Source organism: Carcharhinus amblyrhynchos, chromosome 2 (assembly GCF_965287045.1).
Source record: "Carcharhinus amblyrhynchos chromosome 2, sCarAmb.v2.hapA, whole genome shotgun sequence".
In the NCBI taxonomy this organism is placed as follows: domain Eukaryota; kingdom Metazoa; phylum Chordata; class Chondrichthyes; order Carcharhiniformes; family Carcharhinidae; genus Carcharhinus; species Carcharhinus amblyrhynchos.
This window is the reverse complement of record NC_137325.1, coordinates 143,383,334-143,407,745: the sequence shown is the minus strand read 5'-3', so window position 1 is coordinate 143,407,745 and position 24,412 is coordinate 143,383,334. Positions and strand designations below refer to the sequence as shown.

At 51.2% G+C, this 24,412-nt stretch overlaps 1 protein-coding gene across 1 annotated transcript in view; it reads left to right on the top strand.

Moving 5' to 3' along the window:
* The window catches only part of vill (villin-like), a 77,656-nt gene that overhangs the window by 44,160 nt on the left and 9,084 nt on the right, over window positions 1-24,412 (top strand). Inside the window, 7 exon segments of the mRNA XM_080213633.1 lie at window positions 5,419-5,519; window positions 10,697-10,834; window positions 13,819-13,977; window positions 14,640-14,816; window positions 17,812-17,957; window positions 19,853-19,997; window positions 23,787-23,975. Coding sequence (XP_080069759.1) covers window positions 5,419-5,519; window positions 10,697-10,834; window positions 13,819-13,977; window positions 14,640-14,816; window positions 17,812-17,957; window positions 19,853-19,997; window positions 23,787-23,975 — 1,055 coding nt within the window.

Sequence of the window (24,412 nt, the reverse complement as noted above, 5' to 3'; positions counted from 1 at the left end):
CACTCACTGACACAACTGTTACAGAGATCGGTAAATCCCCACTCACTCACACAACTGTTATAGAGATCGGTAAGTCCCACTCACTCACACAACTGTTATAGAGATCGGTAAATCCCCACTCACTCACACAACTGTTATAGAGATCGGTAAATCCCCACTCACTGACACAACTGTTATAGAGATCGGTAAATCCCCACTCACTCACACAACTGTTATAGAGATCGGTAAATCCCCACTCACTCACACAACTGTTATAGAGATCGGTAAATCCCCACTCACTCACACAACTGTTATAGAGATCGGTAAATCCCCACTCACTCACACAACTGTTATAGAGATCGGTAAATCCCCACTCACTCACACAACTGTTATAGAGATCGGTAAATCCCCACTCACTCACACAACTGTTATAGAGATCGGTAAGTCCCACTCACTCACACAACTGTTATAGAGATCGGTAAATCCCCAATCACTCACACAACTGTTATAGAGATCGGTAAATCCCCACTCACTCACACAACTGTTATAGAGATCGGTAAATCCCCACTCACTCACACAACTGTTATAGAGATCGGTAAATCCCCACTCACTGACACAACTGTTATAGAGATCGGTAAGTCCCCACTCACTCACACAACTGTTATAGAGATCGGTAAATCCCCACTCACTGACACAACTGTTATAGAGATCGGTAAATCCCCACTCACTCACACAACTGTTATAGAGATCGGTAAATCCCCACTCACTGACACAACTGTTATAGAGATCGGTAAATCCCCACTCACTCACACAACTGTTATAGAGATCGGTAAATCCCCACTCACTCACACAACTGTTATAGAGATCGGTAAATCCCCACTCACTGACACAACTGTTATAGAGATCGGTAAATCCCCACTCACTGACACAACTGTTATAGAGATCGGTAAATCCCCACTCACTCACACAACTGTTATAGAGATCGGTAAATCCCCACTCACTGACACAACTGTTATAGAGATCGGTAAATCCCCACTCACTCACACAACTGTTATAGAGATCGGTAAATCCCCACTCACTCACACAACTGTTATAGAGATCGGTAAATCCCCACTCACTCACACAACTGTTATAGAGATCGGTAAATCCCCACTCACTCACACAACTGTTATAGAGATCGGTAAATCCCCACTCACTCACACAACTGTTATAGAGATCGGTAAATCCCCACTCACTGACACAACTGTTATAGAGATCGGTAAATCCCCACTCACTCACACAACTGTTATAGAGATCGGTAAATCCCCACTCACTCACACAACTGTTATAGAGATCGGTAAATCCCCACTCACTCACACAACTGTTATAGAGATCGGTAAATCCCCACTCACTCACACAACTGTTATAGAGATCGGTAAATCCCCACTCACTCACACAACTGTTATAGAGATCGGTAAATCCCCACTCACTCACACAACTGTTATAGAGATCGGTAAATCCCCACTCACTCACACAACTGTTATAGAGATCGGTAAATCCCCACTCACTCACACAACTGTTATAGAGATCGGTAAATCCCCACTCACTCACACAACTGTTATAGAGATCGGTAAATCCCCACTCACTCACACAACTGTTATAGAGATCGGTAAGTCCCACTCACTCACACAACTGTTATAGAGATCGGTAAATCCCCACTCACTCACACAACTGTTACAGAGATCGGTAAATCCCCACTCACTCACACAACTGTTATAGAGATCGGTAAGTCCCACTCACTCACACAACTGTTATAGAGATCGGTAAATCCCCACTCACTCACACAACTGTTACAGAGATCGGTAAATCCCCACTCACTCACACAACTGTTATAGAGATCGGTAAGTCCCACTCACTCACACAACTGTTATAGAGATCGGTAAATCCCCACTCACTCACACAACTGTTATAGAGATCGGTAAATCCCCACTCACTCACACAACTGTTATAGAGATCGGTAAATCCCCACTCACTCACACAACTGTTACAGAGATCGGTAAATCCCCACTCACTCACACAACTGTTATAGAGATCGGTAAATCCCCACTCACTCACACAACTGTTACAGAGATCGGTAAATCCCCACTCACTCACACAACTGTTATAGAGATCGGTAAATCCCCACTCACTCACACAACTGTTACAGAGATCGGTAAATCCCCACTCACTCACACAACTGTTATAGAGATCGGTAAATCCCCACTCACTCACACAACTGTTATAGAGATCGGTAAATCCCCACTCACTCACACAACTGTTATAGAGATCGGTAAATCCCCACTCACTCACACAACTGTTACAGAGATCGGTAAATCCCCACTCACTCACACAACTGTTATAGAGATCGGTAAATCCCCACTCACTCACACAACTGTTATAGAGATCGGTAAATCCCCACTCACTCACACAACTGTTATAGAGATCGGTAAATCCCCACTCACTCACACAACTGTTATAGAGATCGGTAAATCCCCACTCACTGACACAACTGTTATAGAGATCGGTAAATCCCCACTCACTCACACAACTGTTATAGAGATCGGTAAATCCCCACTCACTCACACAACTGTTATAGAGATCGGTAAATCCCCACTCACTCACACAACTGTTATAGAGATCGGTAAATCCCCACTCACTCACACAACTGTTATAGAGATCGGTAAATCCCCACTCACTCACACAACTGTTATAGAGATCGGTAAATCCCCACTCACTCACACAACTGTTATAGAGATCGGTAAATCCCCACTCACTCACACAACTGTTACAGAGATCGGTAAATCCCCACTCACTCACACAACTGTTATAGAGATCGGTAAATCCCCACTCACTCACACAACTGTTATAGAGATCGGTAAATCCCCACTCACTCACACAACTGTTACAGAGATCGGTAAATCCCCACTCACTCACACAACTGTTACAGAGATCGGTAAATCCCCACTCACTCACACAACTGTTATAGAGATCGGTAAATCCCCACTCACTCACACAACTGTTACAGAGATCGGTAAATCCCCAATCACTCACACAACTGTTATAGAGATCGGTAAATCCCCACTCACTCACACAACTGTTATAGAGATCGGTAAATCCCCACTCACTCACACAACTGTTATAGAGATCGGTAAATCCCCACTCACTCACACAACTGTTACAGAGATCGGTAAATCCCCACTCACTCACACAATTGTTATAGAGATCGGTAAATCCCCAATCACTCACACAACTGTTATAGAGATCGGTAAATCCCCACTCACTCACACAACTGTTATAGAGATCGGTAAATCCCCACTCACTCACACAACTGTTACAGAGATCGGTAAATCCCCACTCACTCACACAACTGTTATAGAGATCGGTAAATCCCCACTCACTCACACAACTGTTATAGAGATCGGTAAATCCCCACTCACTCACACAGCTTACAGAGCTGAGGTTAATCCCTCCTCTGAAAACTAACACCGAATCACCCAAAGAGGAGTACCTCGTGTTATCATCTGCAAAAAGTGTGTGTGAAGTGGTGCGACCTCTAGTGGTTAAAAACAATATAAATTCCTGACACTCTCTCTAAAATGAACAAATAACTACTTATTTATCTAGCTATCAGTGCAGACGTTTGCTAAACTATTAACAAGTGAATAAAACATCATTCTAATGGTCTGCTGTTCCAATAAATACAATTCCCACTCATTAAGAAAAATATAGATTTCGTCTCTTCCGGAATATTCTGGGCCTTCTCTGTTGATGCTTCTACCTGGGATTTCTTCCTTATTTGGTACCTTTGCTATCTAGATGAGACTTTGAGCTATGCGCTAAGATCTGTAGCAGGTGGCAGTTGCTGTCTCTGCCTGTTGTCCCACTGCCCTCTTCTTTTATACCTGTGGTGACATATCAATATCCCCTACCATTGGATTGGCCCCAGATTACCAAAACATCAAATTCAAATCGAATAGGTTCCTGGTATCCAAGTGCCTGGTTTAAACCGATTGGTTGAATTCAAAGCCTGAAGACCTGTTACCAAGGCAACCCTGCTGCTTGGCCTGCGATACAAATGTTTCACTCTGGGCTCTTTACATACTTGCATGTTTTAATCTTTCTAAGCACGGAACAAACATTACCTTTTTAAAGGGACAATGCGATACTTTCTCCTCTTCGCATGTGACAATTTTACAATCACCAATCTACCCAACTTCACAACACAACCTTTGCTTCATCTACGCATTGCGTTTACTTCCCCTGTTCTCCCTGCACGCCCTCCTCTCCTGAATCACAGACTTCAACAGCAGACCATTCAGCCCATCGGGCCAATGCTGGCTACTTTGAAGAGTAATCCAGCCAGGGAATTCTGGAACACTCCCTCCCTAACAGCACAGTGGTTGTACCTACACCACAGGGACTGCAGTGGTTCAAGAAGGCAGCTCACCACCACCTTCTCAAGGGGCAATAAATGCTGGCCCAGCCAGTGACACCTGCATCCAATGAAAGAACTTTTAGAGATTCAGGTTGGCCCCACTCTTTCCCCATTTCTCCGCAGTTCCTCCTGTTTCAAGAATTTCTGAAAGTTACTATTGAATCGATTCTCACTGCCCTTTCTGGAATATTCCAAATGGTAACCACCCACTGTGTAAAAGATAAAAATTCCCCTCTCTGCTTCTTTTGCCAATTGTCCTAAAACTGGGTTCTCTGGTAATTTGTAGAGTTACTTAGAGCACAGAAGGTGGCCATTCAGTCCATCGAATCCAGGCTGGTTCTCAGCTGAGCAATCCACTCAGCCTCATAGGGGAGGTGATAGCCTAGTGGGATTATTGTTAGATTATTAATCCAGAAACTCAGCTAATGTTCTGGGGACCCGGGTTCGAATCCCGTCTCGGCAGATGGTGGAAACTGAATTCAATAAAAAAATCTGAAAATAAGAATTTATTGACCATAAAACCATTGCCGATTGTCGGAAAAACCCATCTGGTTCACTGATGTCCTGTAGGGAAGGAAATCTGTCATCTTTACCCAGTCTGGCCTACATGTGACTCCAGAGCCACAGCAATGTGGTTGACTCCCAACTGCCTTTGGGCAGTTAGGGATGGGTAATAAATGCTGGCCCAACCAGCGACAACCATGTCCACCCCACCCCCAGTTTTGGATTTCTCTTCAGTTTTGTTTTGAGATCTCCACTTCCATTACACTCAGAGGCAGTGAGGTCAAGCATCCATTCTTTGTGTGTGAGCAGATTGCTGGGGGAAGGAGGAGGACGGCTGTGCTGATAGGGTTAACTGGAACATAAACGCCAAAGACTAGATGGGCCGAATGGTCTGTTGCTCCACTTGTATATTTTATGTGCAGTGACCCTCTCCATCAAGGATCTTCCTCCGGGTTTTCATGCTCTCCTTGATCTTGTTGCAGCCAAAGTGGAGCAGACTAAGTTTGATGTGACTCAGCTACACGCCAGACCCGACTTTGCAGCTCGGCAGAGGATGGTGGATGATGCATCTGGGAAAGTCGAGGTGAGTGAGGCTCTGTTCGCCTTTGTTGTGGAGCTTACTTTGATGTTCTACCTGTCAGTGTATTTACTATGATGTCCCCTTCAAGGAGATAAACAAAGTCTCTGAGTGTTTCATAATGGCAATTTATTTTATAACTATAGGAAGGTCATCTGCAGCTAGCTAGAGTACGGAATTCAGGAATACACAAGCAGATGTAGTTTCAGATTCAATGGCAAGTAATTAACATATACCAATCAAGGTATAGGAACTATCTCTATCCTCTCACAACTATTGATTAAGGTTACATCATCCATAAGATAGAAATGTTGAACACCAATCACTACCATTGCCACTTGCTTAATTAGAATATCCAATCAGCATGATGATTTAATCATATTAGCTGGCCTAATTCATTATTGTTACAAAGTATCCTTGACATTGCAGCTTGTATTTTTTAAAAGTTTATTTATTAGTCACAAGTAAGCGTCCCGTTAACACTTCGTCGAAGTTACTGTGAAATTCCTCTAGTCGCCACACTCCTGCGCCCGGTCGGGTCAACGCACCTGACCAGCACAACTTTCGGACTGTGGGAGGAAACAGGAGCACCCGGAGGAAACCCACGCAGACACAGGGAGAACGTGTAAACTTCACACAGACAGTCACCCAAGCCGGGAATCGAACCCGGGTCCCTGGTGCTGTGAGGCAGCAGTGCTAACCACTGTGCTACCGTGTCGCCATTGTGTGTCTGGGTTTGTGGATATCAATCCCTCTGCCCACGTTCAGGTGTTTGATTTAATGAATTCTCTCAGGATAAAGGCCTTGCTGCTTACCTGGGTCGACATCTATAATGACCTGTGGTATCGCTCATAGCAGCTTATGCGATTGTTAAACTTGTGTGACTGTTAACCCTTTCAAACCTTGAGATGTTGCTTATTTGAAGAGGGCAAATAGTTCCCATAGATACCAGCGGGACACTGCATTTAATTAGTCAGAATCCACATCGGGGCCTCACAGTGCAGAAGGAGATCGTTCTGCCCATCGTGCTGATGCTAGCTCTTTGAACAAACTATCCAGTTAGTCTCACACCTGCTGCCCTTTTCCCTTAGCTTATTCAGTCTCCCCCCTTTCCAAGTATTCCTGTGTCACAGTGTCAGCTTCCACAGTGTATTCCCAGTGGAACATATTGACATACTCTTTCCAGAATTCCAGGGAACAGTGAGGGATTGTTGTGACTGGAACCTTGTGGAAGTGATTGACTACAGTCCTAATGCAGCCCAGTGGTTGGCACTGCTGCCTCACTGCGCCAGGGACCAGGGTTCGATTCCCGGCTTGGCTCACTGTCTGTGTGGAGTCTGCACATTCTCCCCGTGTCTGCATGGGCTTCCTCCCACAGTCCGAAAGACGTGCTGGTTAGGGTGCATTGGCCATGCTAAATTCTCCCTCAGTGTACCCGGAGTGTGGCGACTAGGGGATTTCCACAGTAACTTCATTGCAGTGTTAATATAAGCCTACTTGTGATACTATTCAATAAACTTTTTTCTTTTAATTTAAAAATAAACTAATGCATCTTCATGCCTGGTGGCACTGCCCATCGATGGGGTTCGAGGGCTGTGGCACAGGTTGGCTCATGTGGGTGCCTAAAGAGTGAGTGTTATCCAGCTATTCGAACACCAAATGCGTCACAAACCAATCCCAGGGAACCCCTCAGCTGGTGGGATGACACATTTGAACAGGAACCAGCAGCGTACCATGGTCTACTCTTTGCCAGTGACTAAACAAGACTCAAACTCTGGAATATTCCCAACCTGTAACACCAATGTCAGGTCAGGTGATACATCTACCCAAAGCAGGAAGGCGAGGTTGAATGTTAAATTATTACTTTCGCTTGCCTGTTTCCACCCAGGAATCCTATAGTGCACAGGGAGGCCATTCGGCCCATTGAGTCTGTACCAACCACAATCCCACCCAGGCCCGATCCCCATAAGGCGGCATGGTGGTTCGCACTGCTGCCTCACAGCTCCAGCCTCGGGTCACAGTCTGTGCGGAGTTTGCAGGCTCTCCCCATGGCTGTGTGGGTTTCCTCTTTGTGCTCCAGTTCCCTCCCACAATCCAAACGTGTGTGGGTTTGGTTGATTGACCATGTTAAATTTCCCCTTAGTTTCGGTGGGATTAGAAGGGTAAATACATGGGGTTATGGAGATAGATGGGATTGTGGTCGACGCAGGAGCGATGGGCCAAATGGCCTCCTTCTGCACTGTAGAATCTATTATTTTATAACACCACACTCTCAGACAGTACATTCCAGATCCTAACCACTCACTGGGTGAATCTGTCTCCACCACACTCTCAGACAGTACATTCCAGATTCCAGCCACTCACTGTGTGAATCTGTCTCCACCACACTCTCAGACAGTACATTCCAGATCCTAACCACTCACTGTGTGAATCTGTCTCCACCACACTCTCAGACAGTGCATTCCAGATCCTAACCACTCGCTGTGTGAATCTGTCTCCACCACACTCTCAGACAGTGCATTCCAGATCCTAACCACTCGCTGTGTGAATCTGTCTCCACCACACTCTCAGACAGTGCATTCCAGATCCTAACCACTCGCTGTGTGAATCTGTCTCCACCACACTCTCAGACAGTGCATTCCAGATCCTAACCACTCGCTGTGTGAGTCTGTCTACACCACACTCTCAGACAGTACATTCCAGATTCCAGCCACTCACTGTGTGAATCTGTCTCCACCACACCCTCATACAGTGCATTCCAGATCCTAACCACTTGCTGTGTGAATCTGTCTCCACCACACTCACAGACAGTATATTCCAGATCCTAGCCACTCACTGTGTGAATCTGTCTCCACCACACTCTCACACAGCACATTCCAGATCCTATCCACTCACTGTGAATCTGTCTCCACCACACTCTCACACAGCACATTCCGGATCCTAACCACTCACTGTGTAAATCTGTCTCCACTACGCTCTCAGACAGTACATTCCAGATCCTAACAACTCCCTTTGTGAATCTGTCTCCACCACACTCTCACACAGTACATTCCAGATCCAATCCACTTGCTGTGTGAATCTGTCTCCACCACCGTCTCAGACAGTACATTCCAGATCCTAACCACCTACTATGTGAATCTATGTCCACCACACTCTCAGGCAGTACATTCCAGATCCTATCCACTTGCTGTGTGAATCTGTCTCCACCACACTCTCAGACAGTACATTCCAGATCCTAACCACTCGCTGTGTGAGTCTGTCTACACCACACTCTCAGACAGTACATTCCAGATCCTAACCACTCGCTGTGTGAGTCTGTCTACACCACACTCTCAGACAGTACATTCCAGATCCTAACCACTCGCTGTGTGAGTCTGTCTCCACCACACTCTCAGACAGTACATTCCAGATCCTAACCGCTCGCTGTGTGAATCTGTCTACACCACACTCTCAGACAGTACATTCCAGATCCTAACCACTCGCTGTGTGAGTCTGTCTACACCACACTCTCAGACAGTACATTCCAGATCCTAACCACTCGCTGTGTGAGTCTGTCTACACCACACTCTCAGACAGTACATTCCAGATCCTAACCACTCGCTGTGTGAGTCTGTCTACACCACACTCTCAGACAGTACATTCCAGATCCTATCCACTCACTGTGAATCTGTCTCCACCACACTCTCACACAGCACATTCCGGATCCTAACCACTCACTGTGTGAATCTGTCTCCACTACGCTCTCAGACAGTACATTCCAGATCCTAACAACTCCCTTTGTGAATCTGTCTTCACCACACTCTCACACAGTACATTCCAGATCCAATCCACTTGCTGTGTGAATCTGTCTCCACCACACTCTCAGACAGTACATTCCAGATCCTAACCACCTACTATGTGAATCTATGTCCACCACACTCTCAGGCAGTACATTCCAGATCCTATCCACTCGCTGTGTGAGTCTGTCTACACCATACTCTCAGACAGTACATTCCAGATCCTAGCCACTTGCTGTGCGAATCTGTCTCCACCACACTCTCAGACAGTACATTCCAGATCCTAACCACTCACTGTGTGAATCTGTCTCCACCACACTCTCAGACAGTACATTCCAGATCCTAACCACTCACTGTGTGAATCTGTCTCCACCACACTCTCAGACAGTACATTCCAGATCCCCTAACCACTCACTGTGTGAATCTGTCTCCACCACACTCTCAGACAGTACATTCCAGATCCTAACCACTCACTGTGTGAATCTGTCTCCACCACACTCTCAGACAGTACATTCCAGATCCTAACCACTCGCTGTGTGAATCTGTCTCCACCACACTCTCAGACAGTACATTCCAGATCCTAACCACTCGCTGTGTGAAAAACGATTTGCTTCGTGTCATCATCAGTGCTTTTGCCATTGGGTTTAAATCTTTGCCCTCTTTCGATCTTCCACCAATGGGAACAGTTCCTCTCTATCCACACTGTCCGGTTCCCTGATCGGTTTGACGATCTCTGGTTATATCTCCCCTCACTATTCTCTTGTCTCCGCGGAGAACTTTCCCAACCTCTCCAGTCTATCTGCGTGCTTGGAGGTCCTCTTCCCTGGACCATTCTCTCCAACAACAGTACAGCGCGGGAACAGGCCCTTCAGCCCTCCAAGCCTGTGCTGACACATGACACCTTCCTGAACTAAGGACCTTGTGCCTCCATGTGCTCCGTATCTCTCTATTCCTTGCCTCTTAGATGTTGCTATTGTATCTGCTTCCTCCGCCTCCTCTGGCAGCACATTCCAGGCACCTACCACCCTCTGTGTAAAAAAAAAACCTGCCTCTCACATCTCCTTTAAACTTTCCTCCTTTTACCTTAAACCCGTGTCCCCTCATAACTGACATTTCTACCCTGGGGAAAAAGTCTCCGACACCCCACTCTATCCAGGCTCTTATGATTTTGTAAACATCTATCAGGCCACCCCTCAGTCTCTTGCGTCCAAGAGGCGGCTGGATATTGGGGTGAACGGGATCAAAGGTTATGGGGCAGAAAGCAGGATTGGGCAATTGAGTTGGACGATCAGCCGTGATCGAATGGCGGAGCAGGCTCGAAGAGCCGAATGGCCGCCTCCTGCTCCTATCTCCTGTGTTTCTGTGTAATTTCAAGTGGCGATTGACATGTTGCGATCTCTGGATCAGGTGTGGAGAATCGAGGGCAATGAGCCTGTCCCGGTGGATCCCAAGACATACGGCCAGTTCTACGGGGGAGACTGCTACCTGGTGCTTTACACATACGTGAAAACCAACAAGACGGCCTACATTCTCTACATGTGGCAGGTAGGGACCTCCCGTTGCTGACAGGCTGTGGGATCGAGTTCTCACTGTGGATAACTCACGATTGAGGATGTCATTTTTAAAAATAAAGAATTGACTTTAAAAAGATTTCTTGATCTCTTTAAGAATGTTCGCTTCATAGATCGTAGAACCCTACAGTGCAGAAAGAGGTCCTTCGGCCCATCGAGTCTGCACAATCCCACCCAGGCCCTACCCCCATATCCCTACATATTATACCCACTAATCCCTCTACCCTGGACACTAAGGGGCAATGTCTTGATGCAATTTGATGGCTGTAGATGGAAATATGTTTATTGCCATCTTGGTTTTTGATTTTAAACGGATTTGAAAAAATACACCAAGGCTTGAGTCTTGCTGAAAAGAGATATTTAGTTGAAGCTTTTCGCCTGTCACTCATCAGGACAATTCACAAGAATATCAAATGCTGCGATCGTTCTGATGAGTGCCAGGCGAAAAACTTCGACAAAGTGCCTTTTTTCCTGAAATACTCAAGCGCTGTAAGACCATGTGACTAGTTATACAGAGCTGCATTTACTAATTATGTTGGGGAGTCAGTTTCGTTGTAATTTAGACAAAAAGAAGCTTTTACAACTTGACGTTGAGTATTCCCAGGTCCCCAAAGTTCCAGCTGAAGGTTGACCCTCCTGGAATCCCCGAAACTGGTTGTAATTAACAGGATCTCCCGATGGTAATCCATCGATCGGGGAGGGGGTGGGGGGAGGGAGTGCGGGGGTGTGTGGGTGGTCAGGTTTGGGGGTGGGGTTGATGCTTATTTAACCCAAAGGAATGTAGCTAAGTGTCACTGGATTGGTCCCTGTGTTGCAAGCTCGATTATAGAAAGGATATTATTAAACTAGAAAGAGTGCAGAAAAGATTTACTAGGATGCTACCGGGACTTGATGGTTTGAGTTATAAGGAGAGGCCGGATAGACTGGGATTTTTTTCCCTGGAATGTAGGAGGCTGAGGGGTGATCTTATAGAGGTCTGTAAAATAATGAGGGGCACAGATCAGCTAGATAGTCAATATCTTTTCCCAAAGGTAGGGGAGTCTAAAACTAGAGGGCATAGGTTTAAGGGGAGAGATACAAAAGTGTCCAGAGGGGCAATTTTTTCACACAGAGAGTGGTGAGTGTCTGGAACAAGCTGCCAGAGGTAGTAGTAGAGGCAGGTACAATTTTGTCTTCTAAAAATAATTGAGGTTGTTACATGGGTAAGATTGGTGTGTGTAATTGGGACTAGCTTAGTGGTAAAAACTGGGTGGCAGGGACAAGTTGGGCCGAATGGCCTGTTTCTATGCTGCAAGTATCTATAACTCTTAAATGCCCCTGAAAATGGCCTAGCGATCCACTCAGTTTGAGAGCATTCAGGGATGGGCAATAAGTGCTGGCCCAGCCAGTGACACCCACATCCCATCCCTTCACCCACTCCAAGGATTTGCATTGCATCTGAGCGTGCAGCGGTCTGACTAATACTCTCCGTGCTCTGAGTAATACTCTCCGTGCTCTGAGTAATACTCTCCGTGCTCTGACTAATACTCTCCGTGCTCTGAGTAATACTCTCCGTGCTCTGAGTAATACTCTCCGTGCTCTGAGTAATACTCTCCGTGCTCTGACTAATACTCTCCGTGCTCTGACTAATACTCTCCGTGCTCTGAGTAATACTCTCCGTGCTCTGAGTAATACACTCCGTGCTCTGAGTAATACTCTCCGTGCTCTGAGTAATACTCTCCGTGCTCTGAGTAATACACTCCGTGCTCTGAGTAATACTCTCCGTGCTCTGAGTAATACTCTCCGTGCTCTGACTAATACTCTCCGTGCTCTGACTAATACTCTCCGTGCTCTGAGTAATACTCTCCGTGCTCTGACTAATACTGTCCGTGCTCTGAGTAATACTCTCCGTGCTCTGACTAATACTCTCCGTGCTCTGACTAATACTCTCCGTGCTCTGAGTAATACTCTCCGTGCTCTGAGTAATACTCTCCGTGCTCTGACTAATACTGTCCGTGCTCTGACTAATACTCTCCGTGCTCTGAGTAAGACTCTCCGTGCTCTGAGTAATACTCTCCGTGCTCTGACTAATACTGTCCGTGCTCTGAGTAATACTCTCCGTGCTCTGACTAATACTCTCCGTGCTCTGACTAATACTCTCCGTGCTCTGAGTAATACTCTCCGTGCTCTGACTAATACTCTCCGTGCTCTGAGTAATACTCTCCGTGCTCTGACTAATACTCTCCGTGCTCTGAGTAATACTCTCTGTGCTCTGAGTAATACTCTCCGTGCTCTGACTAATACTCTCCGTGCTCTGACTAATACTCTCCGTGCTCTGACTAATACTCTCCGTGCTCTGAGTAATACTCTCCGTGCTCTGAGTAATACTCTCCGTGCTCTGAGTAATACTCTCCGTGCTCTGAGTAATACTCTCCGTGCTCTGACTAATACTCTCCGTGCTCTGACTAATACTCTCCGTGCTCTGAGTAATACTCTCCGTGCTCTGAGTAATACTCTCCGTGCTCTGAGTAATACTCTCCGTGCTCTGACTAATACTCTCCGTGCTCTGAGTAATACTCTCCGTGCTCTGACTAATACTCTCCGTGCTCTGAGTAATACTCTCCGTGCTCTGACTAATACTCTCCGTGCTCTGAGTAATACTCTCCGTGCTCTGAGTAATACTCTCCGTGCTCTGAGTAATACTCTCCGTGCTCTGACTAATACTCTCCGTGCTCTGAGTAATACTCTCCGTGCTCTGACTAATACTCTCCGTGCTCTGAGTAATACTCTCCGTGCTCTGACTAATACTCTCCGTGCTCTGAGTAATACTCTCCGTGCTCTGAGTAATACTCTCCGTGCTCTGACTAATACTCTCCGTGCTCTGAGTAATACTCTCCGTGCTCTGACTAATACTCTCCGTGCTCTGAGTAATACTCTCCGTGCTCTGACTAATACTCTCCGTGCCTTCCCTTCTCTCAGGGGCTCCACGCCTCCCAGGATGAGATTGCAGCCTCGGCCTACCAAGCTGTCAGCCTGGACGATCGGTATAACGGTGAGCCGGTTCAGGTACGAGTGACCATGGGTAAAGAGCCTCGGCACTTCCTCGCCATCTTCAAGGGCAGATTCATCATTTACGCGGTAAGCCAATCAGCTCCCTGCTTCCAGCATCAAAGCTCGCGGTGGGCTGAGGCAGGAGGGGGTGGGAGACGGGATAGGGTGGGGAAGGGGCGTGGGTGGGGTGGGGGAGGGGGAGAGTAGGAGAGAGTGGTGTGGGTGAGGGTGGGTGGGAGAGACAACAGAGTGAGGGTGGGGTAGGGGTAAGTGGAGGAGAGGGTGGGGTGGGGGAGGGGGTGGAGAGGAGGAGGGTGGCGGAGAGGGAGGAGGGTAGAGGGTGAGGGGGGTGGGGGTGTGGGAGGGTGAGGGTGGCGGGGGGGAGATGAGGATGGGGGAGGAAAAGGGTGGGGGAGGTGAGGGTGGGGTGGGAGAGGGTGGGGGAGATGAAGGTGGGTGAGGGTTGGGGAGGTGAGTGTGAGGGAGGTGAGGGTGGGGGAGGTGAGGGTGGGGGAGGTGAGGATGGGTGAGGGTTGGGGGGTGAGGGTGGGGGAGAGTGGGGGGGGTGAGGGTTGGGGGGGTGAGGGTGGGGGACATGAAGGTGGGGTGCATGCAGAAGGGAGAGAGGAGGTGAGGGAGGAGGTGGGGAGGGTGGGGGAGGGTGGGGGTGAGGGAGGGGCTCCGCACGGTTCAATCACCGAATGCCGAGGGCGAGGTTGACGTTGGGTTGTTTTGGTCCATGGCGGCAGGGAGGGACAGGCCGCAGTGGGATGAAGGAGGAAGCACCAATCAGATTGTTCCAGGTCCGCGGCACTGACGAACTCAACACAAAAGCCACCGAGGTTCCGGCCCGCGCCTCGTCCCTCAACTCCAACGACATCTTCGTCCTCAAGACCGAGCAGACCACCTACTTGTGGTGTGGGAAGGTAAGCGATCCGCGGGGAAGGCCGCGCACTCGGGGGTACGGGGCCCCGGGGGGAGGGGCGCACAGACAGGGGTACGGGGCCCCGGGGGGAGGGGCGCACTCGGGGGTACGGGGCCCCGGGGGGAAGGACGCACTCGGGGGTACGGGGCCCCGGGGGGAAGGACGCACTGTGGGGTACGGGGCCCCGGGGGGAAGGACGCACTCGGGGGTACGGGGCCCCGGGGGGAAGGACGCACTGGGGGGTACGGGGCCCCGGGGGGAAGGACGCACTCGGGGGTACGGGGCCCCGGGGGGAAGGACGCACTCGGGGGTACGGGGCCCCGGGGGGAGGGGCGCACTCGGGGGTACGGGGCCCCGGGGGGAGGGGCGCACTGGGGGGTACGGGGCCCCGGGGGGAGGGGCGCACTGGGGGGTACGGGGCCCCGGGGGGAGGGGCGCACTGGGGGGTACGGGGCCCCGGGGGGAGGGGCGCACTCGGGGGTACGGGGGCCCCGGGGGGAGGGGCGCACAGACAGGGGTACGGGGCCCCAGGGGGAGGGCGCACAGACAGGGGTACGGGGCCCCGGGGGGAGGGGTGCACAGACAGGGGTACGGGGCCCCGGGGGGAGGGGCGCACAGACAGGGATACGGGGCCCCGGGGGAGGGGTGCACAGTCAGGGGTACGGGGCCCCGGGGGGAGGGGTGCACAGACAGGGGTACGGGGCCCCGGGGGGAGGGGCGCACAGACAGGGGTACGGGGCCCCGGGGGGAGGGGCGCACTCGGGGGTACGGGGCCCCGGGGGGAAGGACGCACTCGGGGGTACGGGGCCCCGGGGGGAAGGACGCACTGTGGGGTACGGGGCCCCGGGGGGAAGGACGCACTCGGGGGTACGGGGCCCCGGGGGGAAGGACGCACTGGGGGGTACGGGGCCCCGGGGGGAAGGACGCACTCGGGGGTACGGGGCCCCGGGGGGAAGGACGCACTCGGGGGTACGGGGCCCCGGGGGGAGGGGCGCACTCGGGGGTACGGGGCCCCGGGGGGAGGGGCGCACTGGGGGGTACGGGGCCCCGGGGGGAGGGGCGCACTGGGGGGTACGGGGCCCCGGGGGGAGGGGCGCACTGGGGGGTACGGGGCCCCGGGGGGAGGGGCGCACTCGGGGGTACGGGGGCCCCGGGGGGAGGGGCGCACAGACAGGGGTACGGGGCCCCAGGGGGAGGGCGCACAGACAGGGGTACGGGGCCCCGGGGGGAGGGGTGCACAGACAGGGGTACGGGGCCCCGGGGGGAGGGGTGCACAGACAGGGGTACGGGGCCCCGGGGGGAGGGGCGCACAGACAGGGATACGGGGCCCCGGGGGAGGGGTGCACAGTCAGGGGTACGGGGCCCCGGGGGGAGGGGTGCACAGACAGGGGTACGGGGCCCCGGGGGGAGGGGTGCACAGACAGGGGTACGGGGCCCCGGGGGGAGGGGTGCACAGACAGGGGTACGGGGCCCCGGGGGGAGGGGTGCACAGACAGGGGTACGGGGCCCCGGGGGGAGGGGTGCACAGACAGGGGTACGGGGCCCCGGGGGGAGGGGTGCACAGACAGGGGTACGGGGCCCCGGGGGGAGGGGTGCACAGACAGGGGTACGGGGCCCCGGGGGGAGGGGTGCACAGACAGGGGTACGGGGCCCCGGGGGGAGGGGCGCACAGACAGGGGTACGGGGCCCCGGGGGAGGGGTGCACAGTCAGGGGTACGGGGCCCCGGGGGAAGGACGCACAGACAGGGGTACGGGGCCCCAGGGGAGGGGTGCACAGACAGGGGTACGGGGCCCCAGGGGAGGGGTGCACAGACAGGGGTACGGGGCCCCGGGGGAGGGGTGCACAGACAGGGGTACGGGGCCCCGGGGGAAGGACGCACAGACAGGGGTACGGGGCCCCAGGGGAGGGGCGCACAGACAGGGGTACGGGGCCCCAGGGGAGGGGTGCACAGACAGGGGTACGGGGCCCCGGGGGAGGGGTGCACAGACAGGGGTACGGGGCCCCGGGGGAAGGACGCACAGACAGGGGTACGGGGCCCCAGGGGAGGGGCGCACAGACAGGGGTACGGGGCCCTGGGGGGAAGGGCGCACAGACAGGGGTACAGGGCCCCGGGGGGAAGGGTGCACAGACAGGGGTACGGGGCCCCGGGGGAGGGGTGCACAGACAGGGGTACGGGGCCCCGGGGGAAGGACGCACAGACAGGGGTACGGGGCCCCAGGGGAGGGGCGCACAGACAGGGGTACGGGGCCCTGGGGGGAAGGGCGCACAGACAGGGGTACGGGGCCCCGGGGGAAGGACGCACAGACAGGGGTACGGGGCCCCAGGGGAGGGGTGCACAGACAGGGGTACGGGGCCCTGGGGGGAAGGGCGCACAGACAGGGGTACGGGGCCCCGGGGGAAGGGTGCACAGACAGGGGTACGGGGCCCTGGGGGAAGGACGCACAGACAGGGGTACGGGGCCCCGGGGGAAGGGTGCACAGACAGGGGTACGGGGCCCCGGGGGGAGGGGCGCACTCGGGGGTACGGGGCCCCGGGGGGAGGGGTGCACTCGGGGGTACGGGGCCCCGGGGGGAGGGGTGCACAGACAGGGGTACGGGGCCCCGGGGGAAGGACGCACAGACAGGGGTACGGGGCCCCGGGGGAGGGACGCACAGACAGGAAGAGGAGTCGGTTTAAGGGGCCGAATGGTTTACTCCTGCTCCCGTTTCTGATGTCTCTGTCCCGGGTGGAATGAGTTGAGAATAGACTATGTTCCCATTAGGGAGGTGTGACGAGGCCTACGAACCAGCCAATGGGGCGGCGGGGGGAGTGGGGTTTGGAAACGAGGCACGAATATTACAATTTAGGCCTTTCTTAACTGGGAGCCGGTCCTGCCCCGTGAACACCAGGGTGAGGGGCGAACGGGACTTGGCGTGTGTTGGCACACAGGAAACAGAATGCTGTAGAAAGTTCTGGAATGTTTCTGGCCTGGATTCAAAGTGAGTGGTTGTTGCAGGGATGCAGCGGCGATGAGCGGGAAATGGCCAAGGCAGTGGCCAACAATCTATCCAAGCACGAGAAGCAGACTGTTCTGGAAGCTCAGGAACCTGCGGAGTTCTGGGCAGCTCTGGGAGGGAGAGCACCTTATTCAAGCGATAAAAGGTAAGCGCAACCTACCAATATCTAAGCAGGGGGATGGCCTTCAGTGACTTTCTGACATCCTCACTCACTCTCTCTCTCTGAACCTCACTGTGTGGCTTAGTGATTACTCTCTCTCTCTCTCTCTCTCACATACTCTCTGATCCTCACTCTGTTCTTCAGTATATAAGGAGCAAGAGGGTAGCTAGGGAAAGGGTAGGTTCACGCAAGAGGAAGGTTGCATGCGGAGCCGGAGAAAGTGGATGAGGTCCTTAATGAACACTTTGCATCGGTATTCACAAAGGAGAAGGATAAAGCGGATGGCGTGTCTAGAGAGGGCATGCCAATATAAAAAAGGTATTAGGTGTTTTGAAAAGTACTAAGGTAGGCAAGTCCCAGGACCTGATGGGATCTGTCCCAGAACACTGAGAGAGGCCAGGGAGGAAATCGCTGTATGAAATCTTAGTTTCCTTTTTAGTCACAGGAGAGGTCCCAGAGGACTGGAGAAAAGCCAATGTTATTCATTTGTTTCAGAAGGGCAACAGGGATAATCCGGTGAGCCTTACATCAGTGGTAGGGAAATTATTGGAGAGCTTTCTTAAGGACAGGATTCAGTCACATTTATAAAACTATGGAATTATTAGCGAGAGGCAGCGTGGCTTTGTCTGGGGCAGGTCGTGTCTCATAAACTTGATTGAGTTTTTCGAGGAAGTGATGAAGATGATTGATGAGGGTAGGGCAGTGGATGTTGTCTACATGGACTCAGTAAAGCCTTTGACAAGGTCCCTCATGGCAGACTGGTGCAGAAAGTGAAGTTGTATAGGATCAGAGGTGAGCTGGCAAGGTGGATACAAAACTGGCTTGGGAACAGAAAACAGAGAGTAGCGATGGAAGGGTGTTTTGAGAATGGAGATCTGTAGCTAGTGGTGTTCTGCAGGGATCAGTGCTGGGACCTCTGTTGTTTGTAAGGTATATAAATAATCTGGTGGAAAATGTGGGTGGTCTCGTAAGTTTGTGGATGACACAAAGATTAGGGAGCTGTGGATAGTGAGGGGGATTGCCGAGGATACAGCAGGATATAAATAGGCTGGAGGCCTGAGCAGAAAACGGCAGATGGAATTTAATCCTGACTAATATGAGGCAATGTACTTTGCAAGGTCTGATGCAGGAGGGAAGTATACAGTAAATGGCAGAACCCTTAGAAGCATTATCTAGGCATACTGGTCCACAGTTCCCCGAAAGTGGGAACATAAATGGAAAAAGTGGTCAAGAAAGCATATGGCATGCTTGTCTTCATTGGTCGATGTATAGAGTATAAAAATTGGTAACGTCATGTTATATAGAACTTTAGTTGGACCCCATTTGGAATATGTTGTTCAATTCTGATCGCCACACTACCAGAAGGATGTGGAGGCTTTAGAGAGGGTACAGAAAAGATTTACCAGGATGTTGCCCTGGTATGGAGGGCATTAGCTATGAGGAGAAATTGGAGGAACTTGGTTTGTTCTCACTGGAATGATAGAGGTTGAGGGGAGACCTGATAGAAGTCTGTAAGATTATGAGGGACACGGACAGAGTGGATAGTCAGGAGCTTTTTCCCAGGGTGGAAGAGTCAATTACTAGGGGGGCACAGGTTTAAGGTAAAAGAGGGAAAGTTTAAAGGAGATGTGAGAGGCAGGTTTTTTACACAAAGGGTAATAAGTGCCTGGAATGCGCTTCCAGAGGAGGCGGAGGAAGCAGATACAATAGCAATGTTTAAGAGGATATATGAATAGGCGGGGAATTGAGGGATACGGACCGCGTGGAGGCATGTGTTGGCGCAGGTTTGACGGGCTGAAGGGCCTGTCCCTGTGCTGTTCTGGTCTTTGATTTTTGCTGTCTCTCTCTCGGTGGATAACCAATGCTTGTGTGAACTGCAGATTTCAGGAGGAAGACGCTGATTATGACCCTCGCCTCTTTGAATGCTCCAATCAGACTGGACGGTTCATCATGACTGAAGTTTTTGCCTTCACTCAAGAGGACCTCGATGAGGATGATGTCATGTTATTGGACACGTGGGAGGAGGTATGAACTGGTTCAGAAGCAGCCATCACCATCGCAAAGGTCACTCCCAACATCGCCCATCCAAATCCAGCAGCCTTGCCCAATTCTTATCCCAACCCCCCCAGTATCTGTTTATGAGACTAGAAGGTGTACTGGGTTCTCCCCCTGCTCCATTGTCCCACCTCTTGATTACAAACTCTGCACCTTAACCTTTCTGTACACCAGCATGGCGAATGATGGCAGGGGTAGCCTCTCTGATCAGTTGTACCTGATTAATTGATCTCCCTGTACATGGTGTAGGGAGATCAGGGGTTATGAGGAAAAGGCAGGAGGATGGGGATGGGAAACTTATCAACCATGATTGAATGGCAGAGCAGACTCGATGGGCCGAGTGGCCTAATTCTGCTCCTATGTCTTATGGTAGACAGGATGGCACAGTGGTTAGCACTGCTGCCTCACAGCGCCAGGGACCTGGGTTCGATCCTGGGCTCAAGTCACTGTCTGTGTAGAGTCTGCACATCCTCCCCATGTCTGCATGGGTTTCCTCTGTGTGCTCCGGTTTCCTCCCACAGTCTGAAAGACGTGCTGGTTGGGCACATTGGCCGTGCTAAATTCTCCCTCAGTGTACCCGAACAGGCACCGGAGTGTGGCAACTAGGGGATTTCACAGTAACTTCACTGCAGTGTTAATGTAAGCCTACTTGAGACACTAACTGGAAATTTAGATGGTGGTGTAGTGGTCTTGTCACTGGATTGGTAATCCAAAGGCCCAGGCTAATGCTCTGGGGACCCGGGTTCAAATCCCACCATGGTGAAATTTGAATTCAGTTGAAGCTAATCTCAGTAATGGTGATCAAGGAACCATCTCCGATTTTCATCCAAACCCCATCTGCTTCACTAATGTCCTTTAGGGATGGAAGTCTGCTGTCTTTACCCTGTCTGGCCTACATGTGACTCCAGGCCCACAGCAATGTGGGTGACTCTCAACTGCCCTCTGAAATGGCCCAGGAGCCACCCAGTTCAAGGGGCAATTAGGGATTGGCAGCAAATGTTGACCAATCCAGCGAAACCCACATTCCATGAATGAATAAAAAAAAATTCTCTCCACCATCATTCTGGTGGAGATGATTTGAGTGGCCTGTGTTACAAGGGCTATACCAAAAACTGTCTTGCTCTTGTTGCCAGGCTAGATGCTGCATTTGGAGCCTTTATGTGTAGTTTCCATCACCTTTTTGACTCTTTGGATTATTTTTCGATATAGATAAAGTGATGAGGGAATGATATTTAGCTGTCCTATCAGTGCTGTAGCTATCAGGAACACTACACACACACATACCGTGTGACACAGTATTTACAGAACAGAAACACAAAATCATTACCCCCCACACACTCCTTTTCCCACCCTCCTTCTTCTAACTGTGTTTCTTATTCTTTCGTGGGATGTAGGCACCGCTGGCATGTCCAACATTTATTGCCCATTCTAAATTGTCCATGAGAGGGTGGTGGTGAGCAGCCATCTTGAATCGCTGTTGTCCATACTGGTTCAACTTGTCTGTAGTGGTTTCGGTATAACTGAGTGGCTGGCTAGACCATTTCAGAGGGCAGTTGAGAGTCAACCACATTGCTGTGGCTCTGGAGTCACATGTAGGCCAGACCGGGTAAGGATAGCAGATTTCCTTCCCCAAAGGACATTAGTGAACCAGATGGGTTTTTCCAACAATCGACAATGGTTTCTTGGTCAACATTACCTAGAATAGCAGAATACCCACAGTGCAGAAGAGGCCATTCGGCCCAATGAGGCTGCAACAACTCCCTGACACAGTATCTTACCCAGGCCCTCTCCCAACCCAAACCCCATAACCTCTCACATTTACCATGGCTAATCCACCTAACCTAGACATTTTGGGGCACTAAAGGGCAATTTAGCATGGCCAATCCACCCAACCTGCATACCTTTGGAGTGTGGGAGGAAACCCATGCAGACATGGGGAGAATGTGCAAACTCTACACAGACAGTCGCTCGAAGCCAGAAATCGAACCCAGCTCCCTGGCAGTGTGAGGCAGCAGTGCTAACCACTGCCACTGTGCCATCCTCTATGTGTTCCTGACCATGGTCTGTTATACTCTTACTCACACTCAGACTTCTACTGGGCCATCCCTCAGTCACCAAGACTGCGGAAGTGACTGTTTACGAGCAACCGCAGCAGGAGTAGGCCCGAAAGCCTGCTCCGTTATTTAGTACAATCATGGCTGACCTTTCACCTCAGCACTTTCCCTCGTTGTTCAAAAATCATTGTACTGTGGTGAATCATCCTATCATCGCTGTAACTATTCAGCGAAGGAGAACCAACCCTCTCAGAGAGAATTCCACCACTCAACAACCCGCAGTGTGAAGAAATTTCTCCTCATCTCTTTCCGAAGTTATCAAACCGATTGAGGTGGCACAGTGGTCAGCACTGCTGCCTCCCAGTGCCAGGGACCCGGGTTTGATTCCTGGACTTGGGTCACTATCTGTGCGGAGTCTACACGTTCTCCCCATGTCTGCATGGGTTTCCTTCAGTTTCCTCCCACACTCCAAAGGTGTGCAGGTTAGATGGATTGGCCACGCTAAATTTGCAGGGTTACAGGGTTAGAGCAGGGGTTGGGGGCCCGGGTGCCACGCTCTTTCACAGAGTTGTGGTGCAGACTCGATGGGCCAAATGGCCTTTTCCGCATTGTAGGGACTCTGTGGATTCTGGAATAAAGTGGACGTGGAGATGATGTTTCCACTTGTGGGAGAGACTAGAACTCGAGGGCACAACCTCAGAGTGAAGGGATGTTCCTTTAAAACAGAGATGAGGAGGAATTTCTTCAGCCAGAGAGTGGGGAATCTGTGGAACTCTTTGCCACAGAAGACTGTGGAGGCCAGGTCATTGAGTGTCTTTAAGACGGAGATAGATAAGTTCTTGATTAATAAGGGGATCAGGATTTATGACGAGAAAGCAGGAGAATGGGGATGGGAATCATATCAGCCACGATTGAATGGCAGGGCAGACTCGATGGGCCGAGTGGCCTAATTCTGCTCCTATATTTTATAATCTTGTATCTTATATTCTCTGGAGTTTGGAAGAATGTGAGATGATCTCATAGAACATTACAGCACAGGACAGGCCCTTCGGCCCTCAATGTTGTGCCGAGCTACGTCCAATCCCAAGATCAAGCCAATCTCACCGAAACATATAAAACTCTGAAGGGGTTTGATTGGGTGGACACACAGGGATTGGTCCCATTGGTCGGGGAGCCTAAAACACAGGGGGCGCAATCTGAGGATAAGGGGGGGGCGGATCATTTCAGAGTGAGCTGAGGAGACATTTCTTCATTCGGAGGATTATGAATCTTTGGAATTCTCTCTCCCAGAGGGTTGCGGGTGCTCCATCGCTGAACATATTTCAGGCTTTGGGATAGCTATTTGGTCCCTCGAGGAATTAAGGGAAATGGGAAGTGGGCGGGAAAATGGAGTTGAAACCCAAGATGAGCCATGATTTGTACTGAATGGGGGGAGAGCAGGATCGATGGGCCGAGTGGCCTACTAATTTTGTGAAAGAATCCAGTACGGTATCTCCAACGCTTGTCCGTGCGATGAATGTTAACTCTTTCACTGCTGGCTTACAGAGTCTCCACCAGGATTGGGACTGGTTTGCCTCGACCCCCGCCACCCCCCCCCCTCCTCCTCACTCCATCCCGCCTCTCCACATAACCCCCCACCCCCCCCCTCCTCCCCCAGTCGCAGAGCCTGGAGGACTAATCTGAGGTGTTGTTCTCAATCCTGCAGCTGTTCCTGTGGTTGGGCCATTTAGCCAATGACTACGAGAGGAAGCAGGCGGACATACTGGCGAAGGAGTATCTACAAACCCACCCGGCTGGACGGGACCTGGACACGCCCATCATCAAAGTGAAGCAAGGCCGCGAACCGCTGACCTTCACGGGCTGGTTCAACGCCTGGGATTCGCACAAGTGGAGCGTGAGTCAGATACACCCTCAACCCAGATCCTCCTGACCCCCCCATCACCCTCAACACATGTTTGAAATATATTCACCCTCCCGCCCCTCTCTTTGAAGACATCGTTGCCCGTGAAACTCAACGTTCTTCCACAGAGAGCCTACGAATTAACTGCGAATTTTTCTGTGTGACGTTAAGGTTTATTTCTCTTCCTTTCCCCTGGAGATCTGTTCATGGAATTTCATAATGTGGCCATTCAGCCCGTCTACCCTCTTGAGAGATTATTCCCACCCCCCAGCCCTATTCTTCTAACTCTGCAAATTTCTGATCTTTTTAATCAGTTAAGTTTTTTTTATTCACTGGTGGGACATGGTTGTCGCTGGCTGGGCATTTATTGTCCATCCCTAGTTGCCCTTGGAGGGTAGTTGAGAGCCAACCACATTGCTGTGGCTCTGGAA